The 17224-nt window shown below is 43.6% G+C and overlaps 1 protein-coding gene across 1 annotated transcript in view; it reads right to left on the reverse strand.

The window, feature by feature from the left end:
* MTUS2 (microtubule associated scaffold protein 2) overlaps positions 1–17224 on the reverse strand; it is a 292552-nt gene that overhangs the window by 36776 nt on the left and 238552 nt on the right. Inside the window, exon 9 of the mRNA XM_032208295.1 lies at positions 2548–2614. Coding sequence (XP_032064186.1) covers positions 2548–2614 — 67 coding nt within the window. The remainder of the gene's footprint in view (positions 1–2547; positions 2615–17224) is intronic.

Genomic DNA, 17224 nt, shown 5'->3' on the forward strand with positions numbered 1-17224 from the left:
CACGGCTATATAAACACTGAGCTCAGTGTTTATATAGCCGTAGACGCACACATTCCTCCCTGGGCTGAGAAGGGAGGAGCACTTTCTTATTTCACTGCGTGCTGGTTTCAGATGAGGTGTGTTACTTTACAGCTGTGTTAGAGGTAAAGGTGGATGGTGTTATCTGAACCTAAATACCTTGCCTGGGTCCAGAAGGGTACAGGTCTCTATAGGCTGTGTTTTACACATGTGGATGTCTGAGATTCCTTGGGGTGTCTCAAACAGCACTGGTCACCCATATGTGACCTCAGCGTCTGACGCCTAAAATGGGCTTTGACACTTAGCTCATATGCAAATGTTTGAAATTAGGTGAATAATTGTGATTAGAGAGACACTCCTGGACATTAACCTGACAGAGATGGATCACTCTCAGTTCTTCTCTCTTCATTAACTTTATGGGGAACCTTGAGGACCAACTTACAGCACACATCCAACTTTGCCCTATCTGAAGTCAGGTGAGATGGATCCTCATACACAAGCTCCATCACTATTATTACTTAAGCAGTGATTTTATCTACCAAACAAAATTTCTTTAAAAATGCACTCTGATTTTTCTGAACAGTGGATTATATCTCATGGTTTCATTGCTTTGTGCACCGGAACCCTGCGATCAGTTTCTGTTGAAGCCATGAGACACTATGTGCTTTCAAGACAAGGCACATTCAGCCCTTAAATAATATTTCTTAATTAGAGCTATTGTCTAAACAACTAAACATTGGACCAACCACCAGTGCCAACCCTGTCTAGTCAAGCCTAATTTTACTGATTCATCCAGACATTTACATCTGTGAATCTTACATGGTGAACATACACATGAGAAATCCGGAATTTCTAACCAACGCCCTTGCTGTTCATCTGGGCTGATTAACTTTAAATGAACGAGAGACTGCTTATCAAAGTGACTGAGACAAGTCAGAACCACAACTTCATTGCAGTGAAAATAACCAATTAAAACTACCCAAAAAAGACCTGAGAACTTTTAAACAAGTATTCTGAAAAATAGAAGAAAAGGTAAAACTATGATACCACAATGCTGCCTCAAACCTCCCCTGGACTGAATCTGTGCAAGGTTTCTGCTTGCCTAAAACATGTACTCCCCCATTCCATGGTACAAAGACAGGCTGAGGGTGTTGGGGTTGTTCAGCCTGGAGAAAAGAAGGCTTTGGGGAGACCTTACAGCAGCCTTCCAGTACCTAAAGGGGGCTGCAAGAAAGCTGGGGAGGGACTCTTCGTCAGGGAGTGGAGTGGTGGGACAAAGAGGAATGGTTTTAAACTAAAAGGGGGTAAGTTTAGGTTAGATATTAGGAGGAAATTCTTTACTCTGAGGCTGGTGAGGCCCTGGCACAGGCTGCCCAGAGAAGCTGTGGGTGCCCCATCCCTGGAGGTGCTCAAGGCCAGGCTAGATGGGCCTTTGGGCAACTTGGTGTGGTGGGAGGTGTCCCTGCCCATGGCAGGGGGTTGGAGCTGGGTGGGCTTTATGGTCCCTTCCAACCCAAACTATCCTCTGATTCTATGAATTCCATGATTCCTTCTATCTGTGCATCTTGTGTCTCAGGGTTGTGCGGAGATGACTACCTCTGATGGCTCACCAGCCATCCCGCTCACCTCTGCTCAACATCTCACTGTCTCCTGGAGTGGTGGTTTGTTCAGGAGGAGGCGGACACAGACGGCTCCTCTCCAGCACACATCCCCACAGGACCAGTGAGGAAGCCCATACATACCTCCACAGCATAAGCTGTGGAGCATCAGAAAAGGGCTGTGCCTCTTCTGTGGTGGCTTGTGATGGGCAAAGCAAAGGCAAAGCATAGCCCTGCCTGCCAGGAAGGATCTACAGCCATGTCCCCCCTGCATGGGGCTGGCCTGAACTGCTCTGTGCTAGTCAAGCCAGCCTCCTGCCACACGACACAATCCCTGCTCAGTGCCTGACCCAGCGCCTGGGTCTCACAGGCAAGGAAACCTGAGAGGTCCTGCTCAGAGATCCAGTGGTGGTCGCACCTTGTACTTGAGGTGTCCCCTGCCCTGCCCATCCTCCCTCCAGGTGTCCTGCCTCCTCTCCATTTGCCGTGGGGTAGATGACCCCAACATCTTACCTGTTCTTGGGAGATTTCAGCCAAAAACAACTCATTTTTTTTTTTGGCTGAACCCAGCACAATAGCTCACCTCCTCTTCCAAGAGTTGTGATGTCTTTACCCTATCTCTGTCTCTCCTGCCTTGATCAGAAACCAAACAGAAATGTGGCACATGTGGAGACACAGGGAATACACACACTGAATGTGACACATTGCATTTGCTGTCTTTCAACACGCCAGAGGCTTCAGAGATTTTAATACTCAAATTTTGAGCTTGCTGTCCTTTGGTTTGTAACTGGACTACGAAACACATGAACACAAGCGGTGCATCCCCAGTCACAGTGCGCAGCGGTCCCAAGCTCCCCCTTCTCATCACACTGTGTTTTCTCACTTTTATTGTTACTTATGCTTTTATTGTTACTTGGCTTGTGCTACTTACCAACTTCATCCCTGATCTTTGCAATCTCCACTCCTAAATTGTTTATTTTCACAAGGGCATTTTCTTTCTGTTTAAGGAAGAAAAGAGAGAAAAATATATATAGTTCCCAGGTATACCCCAGGTAAGCACTTTCACATGTTCATTCAGCAAAGCAGATTAGATCGATTCCTCACATTTCTTCTGAGGTGGCGGGGCGGGTAGGGAGGATTATAATGAACTCATCCATTTTTTAAATCAAGCTTAGGAGCCGCCACTCATTAGCCACAAATACCTTTGTTCTGGATGAATACACGAGCCGATGTGCACATGACAGCACAGAATACACTAATTACTGCTACGTGTCTAAAAAGACATTTGCATTCATTCAGTCTGTGAACCATTCATGGTTGGACTGTGTGTACAAGATGGTATTAGTAGCTCTGTTAGATCTTCCATCTACTTGTGACTGTATTTACCATAGCAATACAATAACACAGAAATATGCTCATGCAGTTGAATTTGCAGAGCAGATTACGGTGCTTACACCATTCAAGACATGCTGGGCATGCCCTACACATATGGACACCACTAATGGCCTGATGCTCATGCCTATTTCCACATTTACTTCTGGTATTTTATTGTCTGGAAAGGACGGGAGTTCCTTTCCTTGACCTGTCTCAAAAGAGATCTGAATACTTAACAAATTAAAACATGAGCTGGACAAAAGAAAAATAAAACATAATTACATTAACAATACTAATGTTTTATTACCAACATGCAAGGACTTTGGCAGTAGATATCTCATGAGTTCTGTGCAAACTGACAAAGAAAAGCTTCAGGAAAATCTATAGGAGTTTAGTTTAATGCAGTAAATCCCAGCTTACTGATCCAAGAGTAAAGGCACTTGAAGTCAGAAAGTATCCTGACTCCTGTTAGGAAGAAGACAAAGGAAACCATCCTGCTGGCCATGTCCCTGGCAATTAGGAAAACTAGATCAGGCTGCTATAAACATGTCCCAGGTTAGAAAAGACTGAGAATCTTTAAAGGGCACCACAGAAAAATCACATTCAAGAGACAAGGCAGTGTAGTAGCAAATGGAATTAAATCGACTCCTAGGAAGTAAATCTTTCAGTAATAAGCAAACAAGACCAATAATAATCTAATGAAAGTGAGAAAAAAAGTTTTAAGAGCCTAATGTTTCTCTTTATTTTTCCTGCATTTAACTTTAATGCTGTTAAAAGAAACACAGAACTGCTTTGGTTTTGGTAATACCAGGAAATTGTAATCTGGAATTCAAGGTAATCCCTTACACAGTGTCCTTTTTTGGGATGATTTCTGCCAGTTCCAAGGACCTCAACTCTCCAGAAAATTTTGCTGTAAACCAAACAATCAGCAGAGCTGACCAGAGAGTCCTGGGTGCCCGAGGAGCACCTGGCTACGTGGATGTCTTTCTTACTCAGGTATGAGAAGAAGCCAGACGAGCAGCGCTGGGCTTCTCCAAGCAGCTCCATATACTGCTGACTAATGCACAGGGCATCGTGTGCCAGGACTGCAGATTCTCCAGACTGCATTAGGCTCAGAATAAAATGCAGTGGTTTTTATTATTTATTTATTTATTCCTGTAGTAAAAAAAAAAAAGCCACAAAGAAATAAAAAGATCCAGCTAAAAATAGCCTGGTATGTTAAAAATCGTAGCCCCTCGCACAGACTCCTAAAACAGCAGTCTTGCAGAGATAATGTTTCCCCTTTTGGAGAATATCACTGCATCTGCCCATGCGGTCTGGTTAGCTCACTGAAGTCATTTTAGGAAGTGTTCTTGACAGACTGCCAGGACGGGTGCCCTTGAAGGCATGTGCACGGGGATGTACTGCATACAGGACTCGCAGATGGGAAGCATCCACTCAGGTTACCAGCTCCCAGAATTTAAAACAGTTTAGGGCAAGGGAGCCCCGAATAAATCATTGCCAGCACCTACAGATGAGCAGAACTCAATGGGATTGCTATTATTGTATTTACATGGAGAAAACAAAAAGTAAGCTCAAAACAAACAAACAAACAAACAAAAACAAACCAACAACAACAAAAAACACATCCTAGTTAAAAAAGTTGTTAAAATTTTGCTTCCGCATAAGAAATATTACAGACTACTTTTTTATATGATCTTAGATAAGGTTTGTCCTACCCTTGAGGATGCTCTCCAGAGAGTGGAGAGTCACCATGGTGCCAGCTTTAAGATGCTGTCCCATAACTCATCCTCAGGCATGGACAGCACCCCACTGGGACAGGTGCTTGGGCTGTCCCTGGTGCTATCTCGAGAGGCAAGGTGTAGTTTTGGCTAATCTTTGTATCAGCCTCATGGTTTCCTGGATGTACACTTACAAATCCTTGACATTTTCTGGTACTGTAACTTGCTTTGTCACTGCAAAGTGATCAGTTTGGACCGCACATGTTCCTGGGACCAGTGTCAATGCAACATTAATAGGAAATGAAAAAGCCTCTCCTTGTTATCATCAGTGGGACTCTGCACAGTGCCCCAGTACAGCCAGGGAACTGGGAATGCCAGTGCTTAGGAAACCAAATGTTACAGTAGAGCAAAATGGGATCTGATGTGAAAAGGAAAAGCTATCAGGTCCAATGCAGAGATTCACAGGGGTCTGCTGTCAAAACATCAAATCAATTAGGAAATTCACGAGCACGCAAGGTAAAGTCTGACAAAACAAATGTGCGAGAAATGAAATTAATGGGCTATCCCATTCAATTAATCAATCTTCACTAATATCTCCCCCAAGAGAGTATTTGAAAGAGAAGGCAGAGCAGGCAGGACCCTTTCTGCCCTTCCACAAGCTTTGTGCCTAACAGGCTCGGCATCTCTACAGAGCTCCAAAGTAGGAGCCGAGCCTCTCAGAGCGACTGAGGGCCAAATCCAACTTAGGTTTAAAAAGTCTCAGCTACCACTCTAATGACACAGCTGTTTCCAATGGCTGAAAAGGCCACAGACACTCTCAGAAGTTTGTGCAAATATTAATTTTTTCACTGCAGCAGTTAAATGGCAGGCAAGAAAATATTGACGTGATCTGACTCAGGATTTTTTTCCCTAAAAATGTGAAAGACTGATTTTTGCACAAAGCAAAATGCTGCTTTTATTTTTGGGGTACTTTTAATGAATGATGGATTTAATTATTGCTTGGAAGACCTATGAGAAAGGTCTTCCATTGGCTGCATCCCAAGAAATGACTCTGACACTGAAATACTTTTCATAAAATAAAATCACGCTCATGATGGAGATGAAGAAAAACTTATTCCTCATATTTCACTCTATAACACAGCGGTTAAGTCTTGTGTCTGGAATATGTCCCAGCTCCTCAGCCAGCAAGAAAAATAGAACAGAACAGGTAGAATGGTGTGTTTGCTCTGTGCTTAAAGTAATGCTTGGTTGAATAAAACCCTCAGTAACAACTCTTTTTTCTATCATAAGCTTTAAAGCATACAGACCTCCCAATATTTCCCCTGTGAAAGACTAAGCAATGGACTGTATTTCAGCAAATAAAACAGGCACTGAAGGTGGTGCTTGTGTGTTCTTGATTCAATTCAAAACTCCCTGGGGACAGACTGAGCTAGGACTTCCATTGGTGAGGCATCCAAGCTGCTCCAGGAAAACTGGCAGGTAGGCAGGGAGGAGGAATTTGTCCAATTAGGTGACAGTGGCCATAATTTAGCAGCATAATTCAGAAGAAAACATGCAGGATTTAGGGATAGTTGAGGGAACTGGGACGATCATTTTGTAAAGGATGCCTGAGGATGTGCAAGGTGCTGGTGCTGTCCCAATCGAGTTAAAAGGAAAGTAGCGAGGAACCCTTTAGTTGCATGGAGCCCCAACAACAGCTAGACAGGAGGACATCAGGAGATATTAAGGAGACATCAGCAAGGTCGAGGTTTTGCTTTGGACCAGGGATAACTGTGGGATAGGAAAGCAGAGCTGAGCTTTGCCTTTGAGTTTCCCCTGAAAACTGCCCGAGAGATACTAATTCATTAGAAATGCTAATTAATTAAACCTCCACATACTTTTTAACAATAGGTAAGCAATACTAGGTCTATTTCACAAATGGCACAGGTTAGGCTGGGAGGATCAGAGGATCGCCCCAACCCAGGTAGGAAGCTGACCTGCTGCTAGGAAGTTTACACAGTAGCTTGGGATGACATCTCCAAATCAACACACTTCTCCTCCCTGCTAACACACTTGCAGTGTGCTTTATTGTAGGTCCAAATATATGCACAGTATGTCCACAAACATTTCCTACTTCCCTACAGTGCCACCTAGAAAATGAACTGCATGCAGATGCTCTCTGGCACTTGTTATTAAAACTGCTCCTTCAGAATGACTTCTGTGTATCCAGCACTTTCAAAATATTAAAAAAAAAAAAAAAAAGACTGACCTGTAGGTGTTGCTTAGTCACTGCTGTGCTTTATTTAGAGTTCCCTGGGGACAGGCTGTCTATTATCAATGGGAAGAAAAGCATATACATTGGGAATTCTCTTGTATCAATAAATATCTCAGATGATACTTGTAGCAGCAATAACTGGCTTACATTGAGGCTGATGTTCACTCTGATCTGCTGCCTTCCTTCCAAAAAAGGTGCTGTTTCAATCATGCAAGGTATCGGGTAATCTTCCCCCATAATTTACTTTCGTTAAACCTTACAGGCAGAGCTGATCACCTCCATATCCCCCAGTGACTGTACTCTAACAAGTTTTATATTAAGCCATACCTTTTCCCTAACCTGGTTAACAGCATATCCCAAGCTAAACACGTTGTTAGGTAAGCAGGAGACAATGTCAGCCTTTAATTAGACTGCGTATGTGAATACTTTCAAAAGCCAAACTCTAAGGAAATATACTGCACCGGGATGTGTTTCTGCCAAAATATTTTCTATTAAGCAAATTAAATGCATATGCTCATTCTCTCCGTCTTCTGTTGGCACTTAAAAGCCAGGCAAATGCCCAGAAAAATCACCTGAAAGCTGTGTGCTGGCGTTGTGCTCCCGCACAGGCTGCTCTCCTGCTACCTGTAGCTATGCCCTTACCTCCGTGCTGACGTTTGCTACCCGACCCGTTTGATGCCTGGGAATTTGCTTGGTTTAGCCTCATAAATAAGAAATGGCATACGAAAACATGCACTTTTCCCCCCCTTTTCATTTTGGATGGGAATTCCGACACGCCAGAAAGGAGGAGCAGCAGAGAGGTAAACCAGAGGCTTCAAACTCAAACTCGGCAAGTTTCTTTCCTCACTCGTGCTCCACAGGGTTATGAAAACCGGCCGAAAAGCCCCCCAAAACAAAAACCCAACCGGCAGGACCCATCCTCACCCAACCCTCCTCTCTGCGCCATCCCCCTCGAGCCTCCCCTGGGAGCGCGGGGCCAGGCGCTGCCCCCAAACCCCGCAGCCCCCTTTAGGGCGAGCATCGCCCCCTCCCCACCGACCCCTCAAGGGGAAGAAGAGGACACGGTTACCGTCCCGTCCTGGCCCCGGGAGCAGGGAAAGCCGGCGGAGCAGCAGTGGCCCATGGCGACAGGAGCCGTCCCCCGGCTTGGGGGCGATGCTCCGGCTTTGGGGGCGCCCCGGGAGCGCTGCGGGGCCCGCGGGCAGGGCCGGGGGAGGCGATTTGGGGAAGATCGGGCAAGTTGGCAGCGCTGCGGTCCGACGGGGAGCCCGGGCTCCCGGCGAAAGGCGGGTCTTCCTCATGCCGATCTCCCTCCTGCTCCGCACCCCAGCCAGACGCCCCCGGGGCTCGGCGCATCCCGCCCGGCTCTGCCTCCGCCGCCCGCGGCTCGCCGAGCTCCGTGCCCGTCCCCTGCGACCCCATATCCCCACCCCACACCCGCCCCCGAAGCACGGACTCGTCCCTCAGGCGCTGATTTAAATCCCGAGGACGGCCGCTGCCCGCCGGAGCTCTGCGGCGCTGCCGGGGACTGCAAGAGCACGGCACAGCCCTCTGCAATGAGCGCGGCGAGTTTTGTAACGCTCAGGGGCTTATTTATTTATTTATTTATTTATTTATTTATTTATTTATTTATTTATTTGATTTATTTACTTATCTATCTACTTATTTCCTCCCCCAGGGAAAACGTGGATATTCGCGATCGGTTGCATAAGTGGGACAGAAACACTGAGGCTGGGCAGCGATGGCCTGGAGCGTGTCCAGAGCAGGGCTATGGGGCTGGTGGGGGGCCTGGAGCACAAGTCCTATGAGGAGTGGCTGAGGGAGCTGGGGGTGTTTGGTCTGGGGAAGAGGAGGCTCAGGGGAGACCTCATTGCTCTCTGCAACTGCCTGAAAGGAAGCTGTGGGGAGCTGGGGTCGGCCTCTTCTCACAGATAACCAGTGACAGGACCAGAGGGAATGGCCTCAAGCTGTGCCAGGGGAGGTTCAGGTTGGCAATGAGGAGACATTTCTGCTCAGAAAGAGCAGTCAGGCACTGGGACGGGTTGCCCAGGGAGGTGGTGGAGTCACTGTCCCTGGGGGTGTTCAAGGAGAGGTTGGACGTGGTGCTTGGGGACATGGGTTAGTGGTGACATTGGTGGTAGGGGAATGGTTGGGCAAGATAATCCTGGAGGTCTTGTCCAACCTTAATGATCCTATGATTTAGAGAATGAAGCAGCTCTGTCTTCTTATGTCAAGGCTGCAACGCTACCATGACTCACATCATTGCCTCGCTGGGTGGGCATTTTTTGCTTATTTTTTTTTCTACTGTGACTGGTGATACATGAAGTGATCAGGAAAATAGTAGGAACTAATAGCAAGAATGTCCAGTGAAACCTTGCATTAAATCACATTTAAGTGCTCAGGTAACTTCCCAGTTTGCTTTAGTTTCTCATTTCTGCTTTTCCTTGGCTTAGCCAGGGCTTTAAATGAAGTTTCAGAACATCATGGAAAAGTAAATGTGAAAAATAAATTTTAAAACTCACTCAATGTCCAAGATCTAATTTTTCTTTACAGCACATGGAAATTAATTTGGCTGGCTACTGAACAGCTACAGAGTAGAGGTAAAAAGAGACTTTCCATAGAGTGAAATCATTTCATCCTCACTGTAGGAACTTTTTTTTTTTTTTTTTTTTTCCATGTCTGTGATTTGGATCTTTTTCAGTCTAAATCCCGACTGGAAGCCATTTAACTACCACAGCAAAATAATAGTATGTATCTGTCAAGGGGAGAGTCAAAACACCATGCTTGTCAAGCTGGATGATATTTAGGGTGAGGGTAACGGACACAAGAAGAAAAATAAAACACCATGAAGTCCAAGGTCATAATATTAGGCAAAATTAACAGGAATTTTGAATGGAAGATGGAGACTTATCAGCTGGAAATAACAGCAAAAGGAAAGGACTGTGCTGCTTATTCAGTCATAGGATGACTGCGAACTATGTCTATGATACAGCTCTTAATAAAGAGAATATAAGCATAGGCTGTAGGAAAGAGAGAAGAGGGAAGTTTAAATGCTTTATGGAAAGCCCCAGTGAGAGGTCATCTAGGACTAAACACAGCCTTGATCACACAAGTTTTGGGGCTATCACGTCTGACCTGGGAAACATACAGCTTGTACCACGGTGGGGAGCCAAGTACACTATCTGCTTCTGCCTAAGAAAACAGTGCTAAAGCTTAAATACGATCGTTTTCTACAAACACACCATGGAGGTGAACATGAGGAGATGGAGAAGTACTTTAAGGTCAAAGCACATGTACATAAGAATAAAAGGATGTGAACTTGGAAATACAGGTCTTTGAGCTACAAGAGGTTCTGAAGATGTCTTCCTTCAGGTACAGAGGAAAAGATAACTATTTTTAATCTAAAATTTATCATTTTAGGGAAGAGATTATTGAACTTGTTTGTCCACAATGGGAAGGGGCTGTATTTGATGGCCTAGAACAAGTAAGGAGAGGTCTGTGGATAAGACAGAGACAAACAGGGCCCAGGGAAACCTAGGCTGTTAGTTAAAACCCACCTTACATATAAACTATTGCTCTGATTGCTCATTGGAAACAGAAATTGTGGCACTAAGGGACCTGGTTTAGTGACGGGACCTAGTAGGTCAGGCTGATGGTAGGATTTGATGATCTGGAAGGTCTTTTCCAACCTAGATGATTCTATGATTCTATGAAAATTCAGATAAACTCTGCAAAGAGAGGTGTTCCTTGTGATCTATAGAATTAGCAATGGGGATGTTAAAATTACATTTGACAATATCAAAACAGTAGCACTCAACAAGTTACTTAATGGGATATGTTTTACAAGGCAGTGAGTAATCCAACACTTACTGACTTCAGTGGAAACAAAAAATGTAGTTAGCATCTCACAGGGTAAAGCTCCTGGGTAATTAAAGCCCAAGGAGGACATCTACATTTTCTTAAGTGGCCCAGGGGAGCTCCTTGGCTATAAATAACCTATTTTAATTGTAAAAAGGTCCCATGAGTATATATTTTTTTCTACACTAACAGAATCAATGCTTTCCTCTAAAACAGGCATAATACAATTCCTATTTACTGTTCAACCAATTCCAGTATTTTGCAGCTATCCAAATTAAATTGGAAGAGGTAGGGTTTAATTAGCTATTTTTGTATAATTTACTAAGATCCCCAAATGGAGCACATATTCATTTAAATTCCATAATGGTCTTTATATATCAGTCCATAGGCTCTATTAAGTAGACAATAAGCAATAAATCACTTAATCAGAGTTCTAAATGTTTCCAGTCCCCAATGCCTTAAAATATCGTCTCAACAGAGATTTAAATCTGAAGATTAGCTGTTTAGCCCAAGATTAGTTACCAAATGACTACTATAAAAACATCAGTAAAGAGCCTGCTTGTTTTATACCCAACAGAAAATAAACAATGGAAATCCTGTGAGATAATTTATTACTATGAATTTTCTATCCTAGTCAGAAGTAGACCCCAGTTCCTTCCAAGATCAGGTTCAAATCAATTCATTTTCTTCTTCTTCATCCTTTTTATATTTTTTTTCCTTTTCTCCATTCACAAACTAATCTGTAGACTTCTTCTAACAATGAGATACTTAACTATAATCAGAAAATTTGAAAGCTGTTACTGTGAGTTCTGTGTATATGTCTTGTATTTTAAATAACGATAATACATTGAACACATAAATAGTATACATACACACAATATATTTTTTCCTACTCTCTTTCAACATGTTCTATAGTATATATTCTATTTTTTTTAAAGCATATTTATCAAATAAATTGATTTAATTGGCAAAAGGTCAGGTTGAATTCTCCAGTGAGAGCATAGCCAGCTGGATATTACATGTCCCATTCCACCAAGTACTTCAAAGTACACCTTCACCAAGATGAAGGAGGGATGTGAAACTCCCAGGAGGCCAACTGGAGAGTCTGACTTCATGGCCTTGGATCTGGCACTCAGGAGGTGGGTTCAGATGATGGATTGTGACTGAACCTGTCTCTGACATGACACCCTGTTCACTTCTACCACTTCCTTCAAAAGAATAGGCTCCCACTCTACCAGCAGACCTTGTCATCATGTTCTGATGTCCCTTGAGCAGCCATGAACATGGGCAAGGGGCAGTCGAGAATCCTTTTTCCTGTGTTTAAATAACTGATGATTCAGAGGGTTGGCATAATACTGCAATGCACACAGGCACATACCTAACGTAGGATACTTAAAGATATTGTGGAGAATTGACTGTAAACCTACAATACATGTACCCCCTAGCTTTGTGTATGTATATATTCCTGTACATCTGTACTTATATAAATAGCACAGAACTCTACATATAGTTATAAATAAATGTGAATGTATCCTTTTATTTTTTTATTTTTTTGCTATGAAGTCTATACACATAACAATAAGAGAGCCTACAGAACTGTGCATATGAACAAATTTTATACTTGGTTTTGTGTGTACTCTGTATTTATTTTCATGCTGAGAAGCCCAGCACATATGAGTAAATTCATCCTCCCAGTTCCCATATATACAAAGCAAATGGGGCTCTCACAGCATTGCCAGGGAGATTTGCCAGCATCATGGAGGGAACTTCTACCACTGGAAGGATTAAACCCCAGGGCCCCCAGTCCCATCCCAATGCCTGAGCATAGTCGACCGGCCTCCTCCATTGCCAAAGGCATCTCTGCCCTACAGTCAGCTTTCTTCTGGCCAAAAAACACAGCTGAGATTGATGAGGTGTTTGACAGGGACTGGTCTTTGTTACAAGTCTTTACATGTGAGACAGAACATTAAATAAAGTACATAAAAAGTCTGTAGGCAGCCTATAATGATGCGCACCATGGGTGCAAACAGTGACACAGGCAACGAAAATCTTAATTGCAAACATAACTTTCCAAACATGCAGTCACATTAGCACACAGCCTGTGACACTGCCACAACAACAGCTCCAGGCAAGCAGGTACACCTTCTCAGTGTTCCTCTAATTAGCAACATGGTTATCTTTATAATTAACATGCACTGCTCATGTTATGGCAGGGGCCAGAGGCTGTAGCTAGAGGCAGACCCTTGTTCTACTGGGCACTGTAATGTAAAGATTCAAATCACGCCAAATTCAGTGGATAGCAAATGGATATGATTCCAAATTCCCTGGAAACCTTAGGGGACAACACAAACAAGGAGCAGAGTGCTGGGGAGAACAAGCAAGGATCTGTGCCTGACCCTTTCCTCACCCTCTTGCCCCTCTACCCTAGGTCCCAGAAGTGGCACTGCAGGATGCCAACATAATGTAGAGGAGGCACACACAAGAAGAGGACAGGAGGTAAAAGCAGTCAGATGTAGCAGCTGTTGGGGAAGCTGAACATTTGGATAATAACTCTGGTCACCAGGCACTTCAAGTTTCAGTTTTAGGGTAATTTTTACCACTGTTGCTATCTCTGTTATGCTTATGGGAGTTTAAGTAACACAGTGAGGCCAAAATATCAAACCCCAAAAGCCAAATTTTCACACCAGATTGCTACTCTACTGACTCCAGTATCTGCTTTTTACTTGCATGTGGCAAGCAAGACCTTAAGATTGTGTAGTGCTGTGTAGAGACAGCATTTCTTTGCTGCTGGTGCTGTGGCAATATCTTTTTTCTAAGATGAGAAACATATATAAGCAGCTTTGGGTTCTTAACTCTTAGGACCTGATGGCTCCCTGCTTCATGGAGGTTGGCTGCCCTTCCTAGGAGATACATAGTGCTTTCCCTGGATTTCCACAGTGAAATCCTTAATTCGTTCACTTGGCAAGCACAGTTTGCTGTGAAGATGGAGATTCATGGAGTAAGACAAGAGAACGAAAAACAGAGCAAAAGTATTGAGAAAAATTTCTGTTACATCCACTGCATCTGAAGGGAGATAATGGTAGTAACACTACTATGTGTGTCACTGAGCAGGAGAATCCTTAAGTGAACTGTGTATTATCCATCTTTTATGAAGCACTGAAAATGCTTGCTGAGAAGCATACCACGAGAAATATGTCAAGCAAATATTTAACTTAAGCTGAATAGAAAACAGTCTGAGGACAAGACCTGGAAAAGATAGCACAGAGGAACTCAAGAGAAAGGTTTTTGGTGGTGGTGTTTTTTTTTTTTTGTTTTTTTTTTTTTTTTTTTTTGTTTTTGTTTTGTTTGTTTGTTTGTTTGTTTGTTTTTTTGTTTGTTTGTTTGTTTGTTTTTTTCAAGAGGACTGTCAGCTCTGGAAATAGGTTGGTAGGACATCATTAGTGGTTATGGCAGTAAACATAGGAAACTAGGAGAAAGCTGAAGAAGACAACATTTAGAAGTGAGAACCAAGAATACTGAAGACAACACCACAGGGATATGGAGAGAGATAATGGGGAGAGAAGGCTGAGGTGGGGAATCACAGAACCACAGGATGGTTTGGGTTGGAAGGGACCTTAAAGCCCACCCAGCTCCAACCCCCTGCCATGGGCAGGGACACCTCCCACCACACCAGGTTGCCCAAAGCCCCATCCAGCCTGGCCTTGAGCACCTCCAGGGATGGGGCAGCCACAGCTTCTCTGGGCAACCTGTGCCAGGGTCTCACTGCCCTCATAGTAAAGAATTTCCTCTGAATATCTCATCTAAATCTTCCCTCTTTTAGTTTAAAGCCATTAACCCTTGTCTTATCACTATACCCCCTGACAAAGAGTCCCTCCCCAGCTATCCTGTAGGCCCCTTTAGGTACTGGCAGGCCACTGTAAGGTCTCCCTGGGGTCTTCTCTTCTGCAGGCCGAACAGCCCCAGCTCCCTCAGCCTGTCTTCACAGGAGAGGTGAAAACCAGAAGCTGAAAAACTGTTTCCCTTGAAAAAGCAAGCAAAGCAGGGATTGAAACAAAAGATGAACAGAGGAAAGAAAAATTATTCTGAAGACTGCACTGCAGAGAAAGGCTGTGCAGCAGGGAAGGGAGACAGGGAACTGGAGACTGCAGGAGTGAGGAGATAAAGAGACAGGTGAAGTTCAGATTCAGATGAGCTCATGCATAACTGAGACACCACAACTTCTGTGATGTCTCAGCTGTAGGGGACAAGTCAGGCTATCAGCAACTGCCACCTCCTGGCATTCCCTGCTGTCAGTGCTGAGAGGTGATCATGACACTGACAACGAGCACCTCCAAAGGATGACGTGAGGAGAAGCCTGGCATGGCATTCAGCAGGGGCCAGGGTTTTGTCTAAGGCAGTGCCAGGGACGGGTAGAACTAAGCTATTCCAGTAATGCATTTGAACAGGAGGCTCAGGAGGTTGTCAAGTGGCATGCCATGAATTACCATTCATGACATAGATGAGAGAAAGAAGACCCAGCTCTGCCTATGTGGTTACAGCAGCCTGCTTCTTTTCACATTCTCCTTTCAAACACTGCTAGTTGTATACTGTCTGACAGAACATGCAGGTGGGCTTTCTCACAGTTTTTTTGTATCTACAAGAGAAAAGCGGAGTACACTGTCAGAATTGCAGACAACTGAGGAGACTGAGTTTATTTTTCAAGTGTGGGCCTCAAAGCACTCAATCTAATTGCTAATGGTATTATCACCATTGTTAATTTTTCTAAGTCTGCAAGCAGGATAATTTGGAAACAGTTTCACCTAGTCTTAAATTCTCTTTCAAAGCCCAGAGTGATAGTCTCATTGCACTTCTGTGAGCACTTGAAACCTATTAAAAGGAGTGCTGCTGTCAAATAAGGTGATTCCATCCTCTCCTCCCTTCCCTGCTCACTTTATTTGCTCGTTTCCTCCCCTTCCTTCCTTATGACCACACAGGTGTTTGGTCAGTGAATCAGACTGGGGTTAATACTAACCAACAAGATGGTGGGAACTTGGGGAGAGAGCCTCGCTAGCACGGGACCTGCTTCTCTGGGCCCAAACCAGTTGTGGAACTGGGCTGGCAGCATCCCTGCTTTGCTGACATCTTCCCTCTGGGAGGTGTATTATAAATTTTCCATGGTACAGATCTGTTGTTGGTAATACTGTTCACCATGTTGGTCACGTATATAACACGTTATTATTCCAGGTCGGGTCTGTTATTTCTACTCTTACCTAACTTCAAAAAAACAAAAACGAAAACAAACAAACAACAAACAAACAAACAAAAATGAAAAAACAAAACAAAACAAAATAAAATAGTGATTTGGGGATTTCTGAACATACGAGCAATCAGTCATGTATTTCAGCTAGACGATTCAGCTAGAGCTGAAGGTCATGCCAGCTGTCTCTGAAATACCAGTTTCACTTGGATTTTCGCTAAGGTTTTACATTTTGTGTGTTACTCAGTGCCATGAGGTTTTAATGATCCTTGGGCAACTTATATGGAAGGAAACATTTTTAATATAGTTTTTCAATTATATGATTACACCAGTGTATATCTGGAAGAACAGAATATTTACTCTAGAATTTAACAAATTAACACAGACTACATGCCCTCTGTTCTCAAGTGAGAGCCCAGCCAGCTGACTCAATTTTTAATTCACTTCTCATATGAAAAGAATGTGAGGATCTATGTAGTATTCTGTCAGAGTTTTGTTATTTCTACCAGTGTAGCCTTATATCTATTTTTATAGCAGTAGCTTGTAAGGCCATGGATTAAAATGTACCAGAGAACAATACTTTATTACTGCATTTTCTAGTTCTTCATGTCTGGAGTGGTACAAAATGAGCATTTGCTACAAGTTCCCAATCAACGAGTCCTTGCTGACAAAGAATTCATTCTCCCTCATATGAAATGTCATTTATCCACCAAGACCACAAGGAACAGAAAAAAAGAAGTCTATTTTCATTAAACTCCTCTCCTGCCCTCTGCCCAGGAATACACACTCCGCAGGCTAAATTCCAAACTTCTGAGTAGCTGGAAGCAGATGGCCACTTTCTTAAATCAACTTTGCAGAGAAATATCCCCTTCTTTTCCCAACAAATCATGAAATCTCCTCTTATTTTCTCCACCACTGTGTTATTCTGGCCCAAAGCCAACAACAGCTTCAAGCTGCCCCTTTTTGAAGCTGGGCAAAGCAAGGGACAAGTGATGACATCCTGTGATAGCAATGTCAGTGGCTTCACATGGACCGTGGTTACTCTTACTGGGAAAAAAAGATTCCCCACAGTGTTCTGCTGAGAGGAACACCATGTACTGATAATAATGAGAATACAATATATCAGATGTGAGCTTGGGACTTTTTTATGAGAAGAAAACCTAAC

Source organism: Aythya fuligula, chromosome 1 (assembly GCF_009819795.1).
Source record: "Aythya fuligula isolate bAytFul2 chromosome 1, bAytFul2.pri, whole genome shotgun sequence".
Classification (NCBI taxonomy): Eukaryota; Metazoa; Chordata; class Aves; order Anseriformes; family Anatidae; genus Aythya; species Aythya fuligula.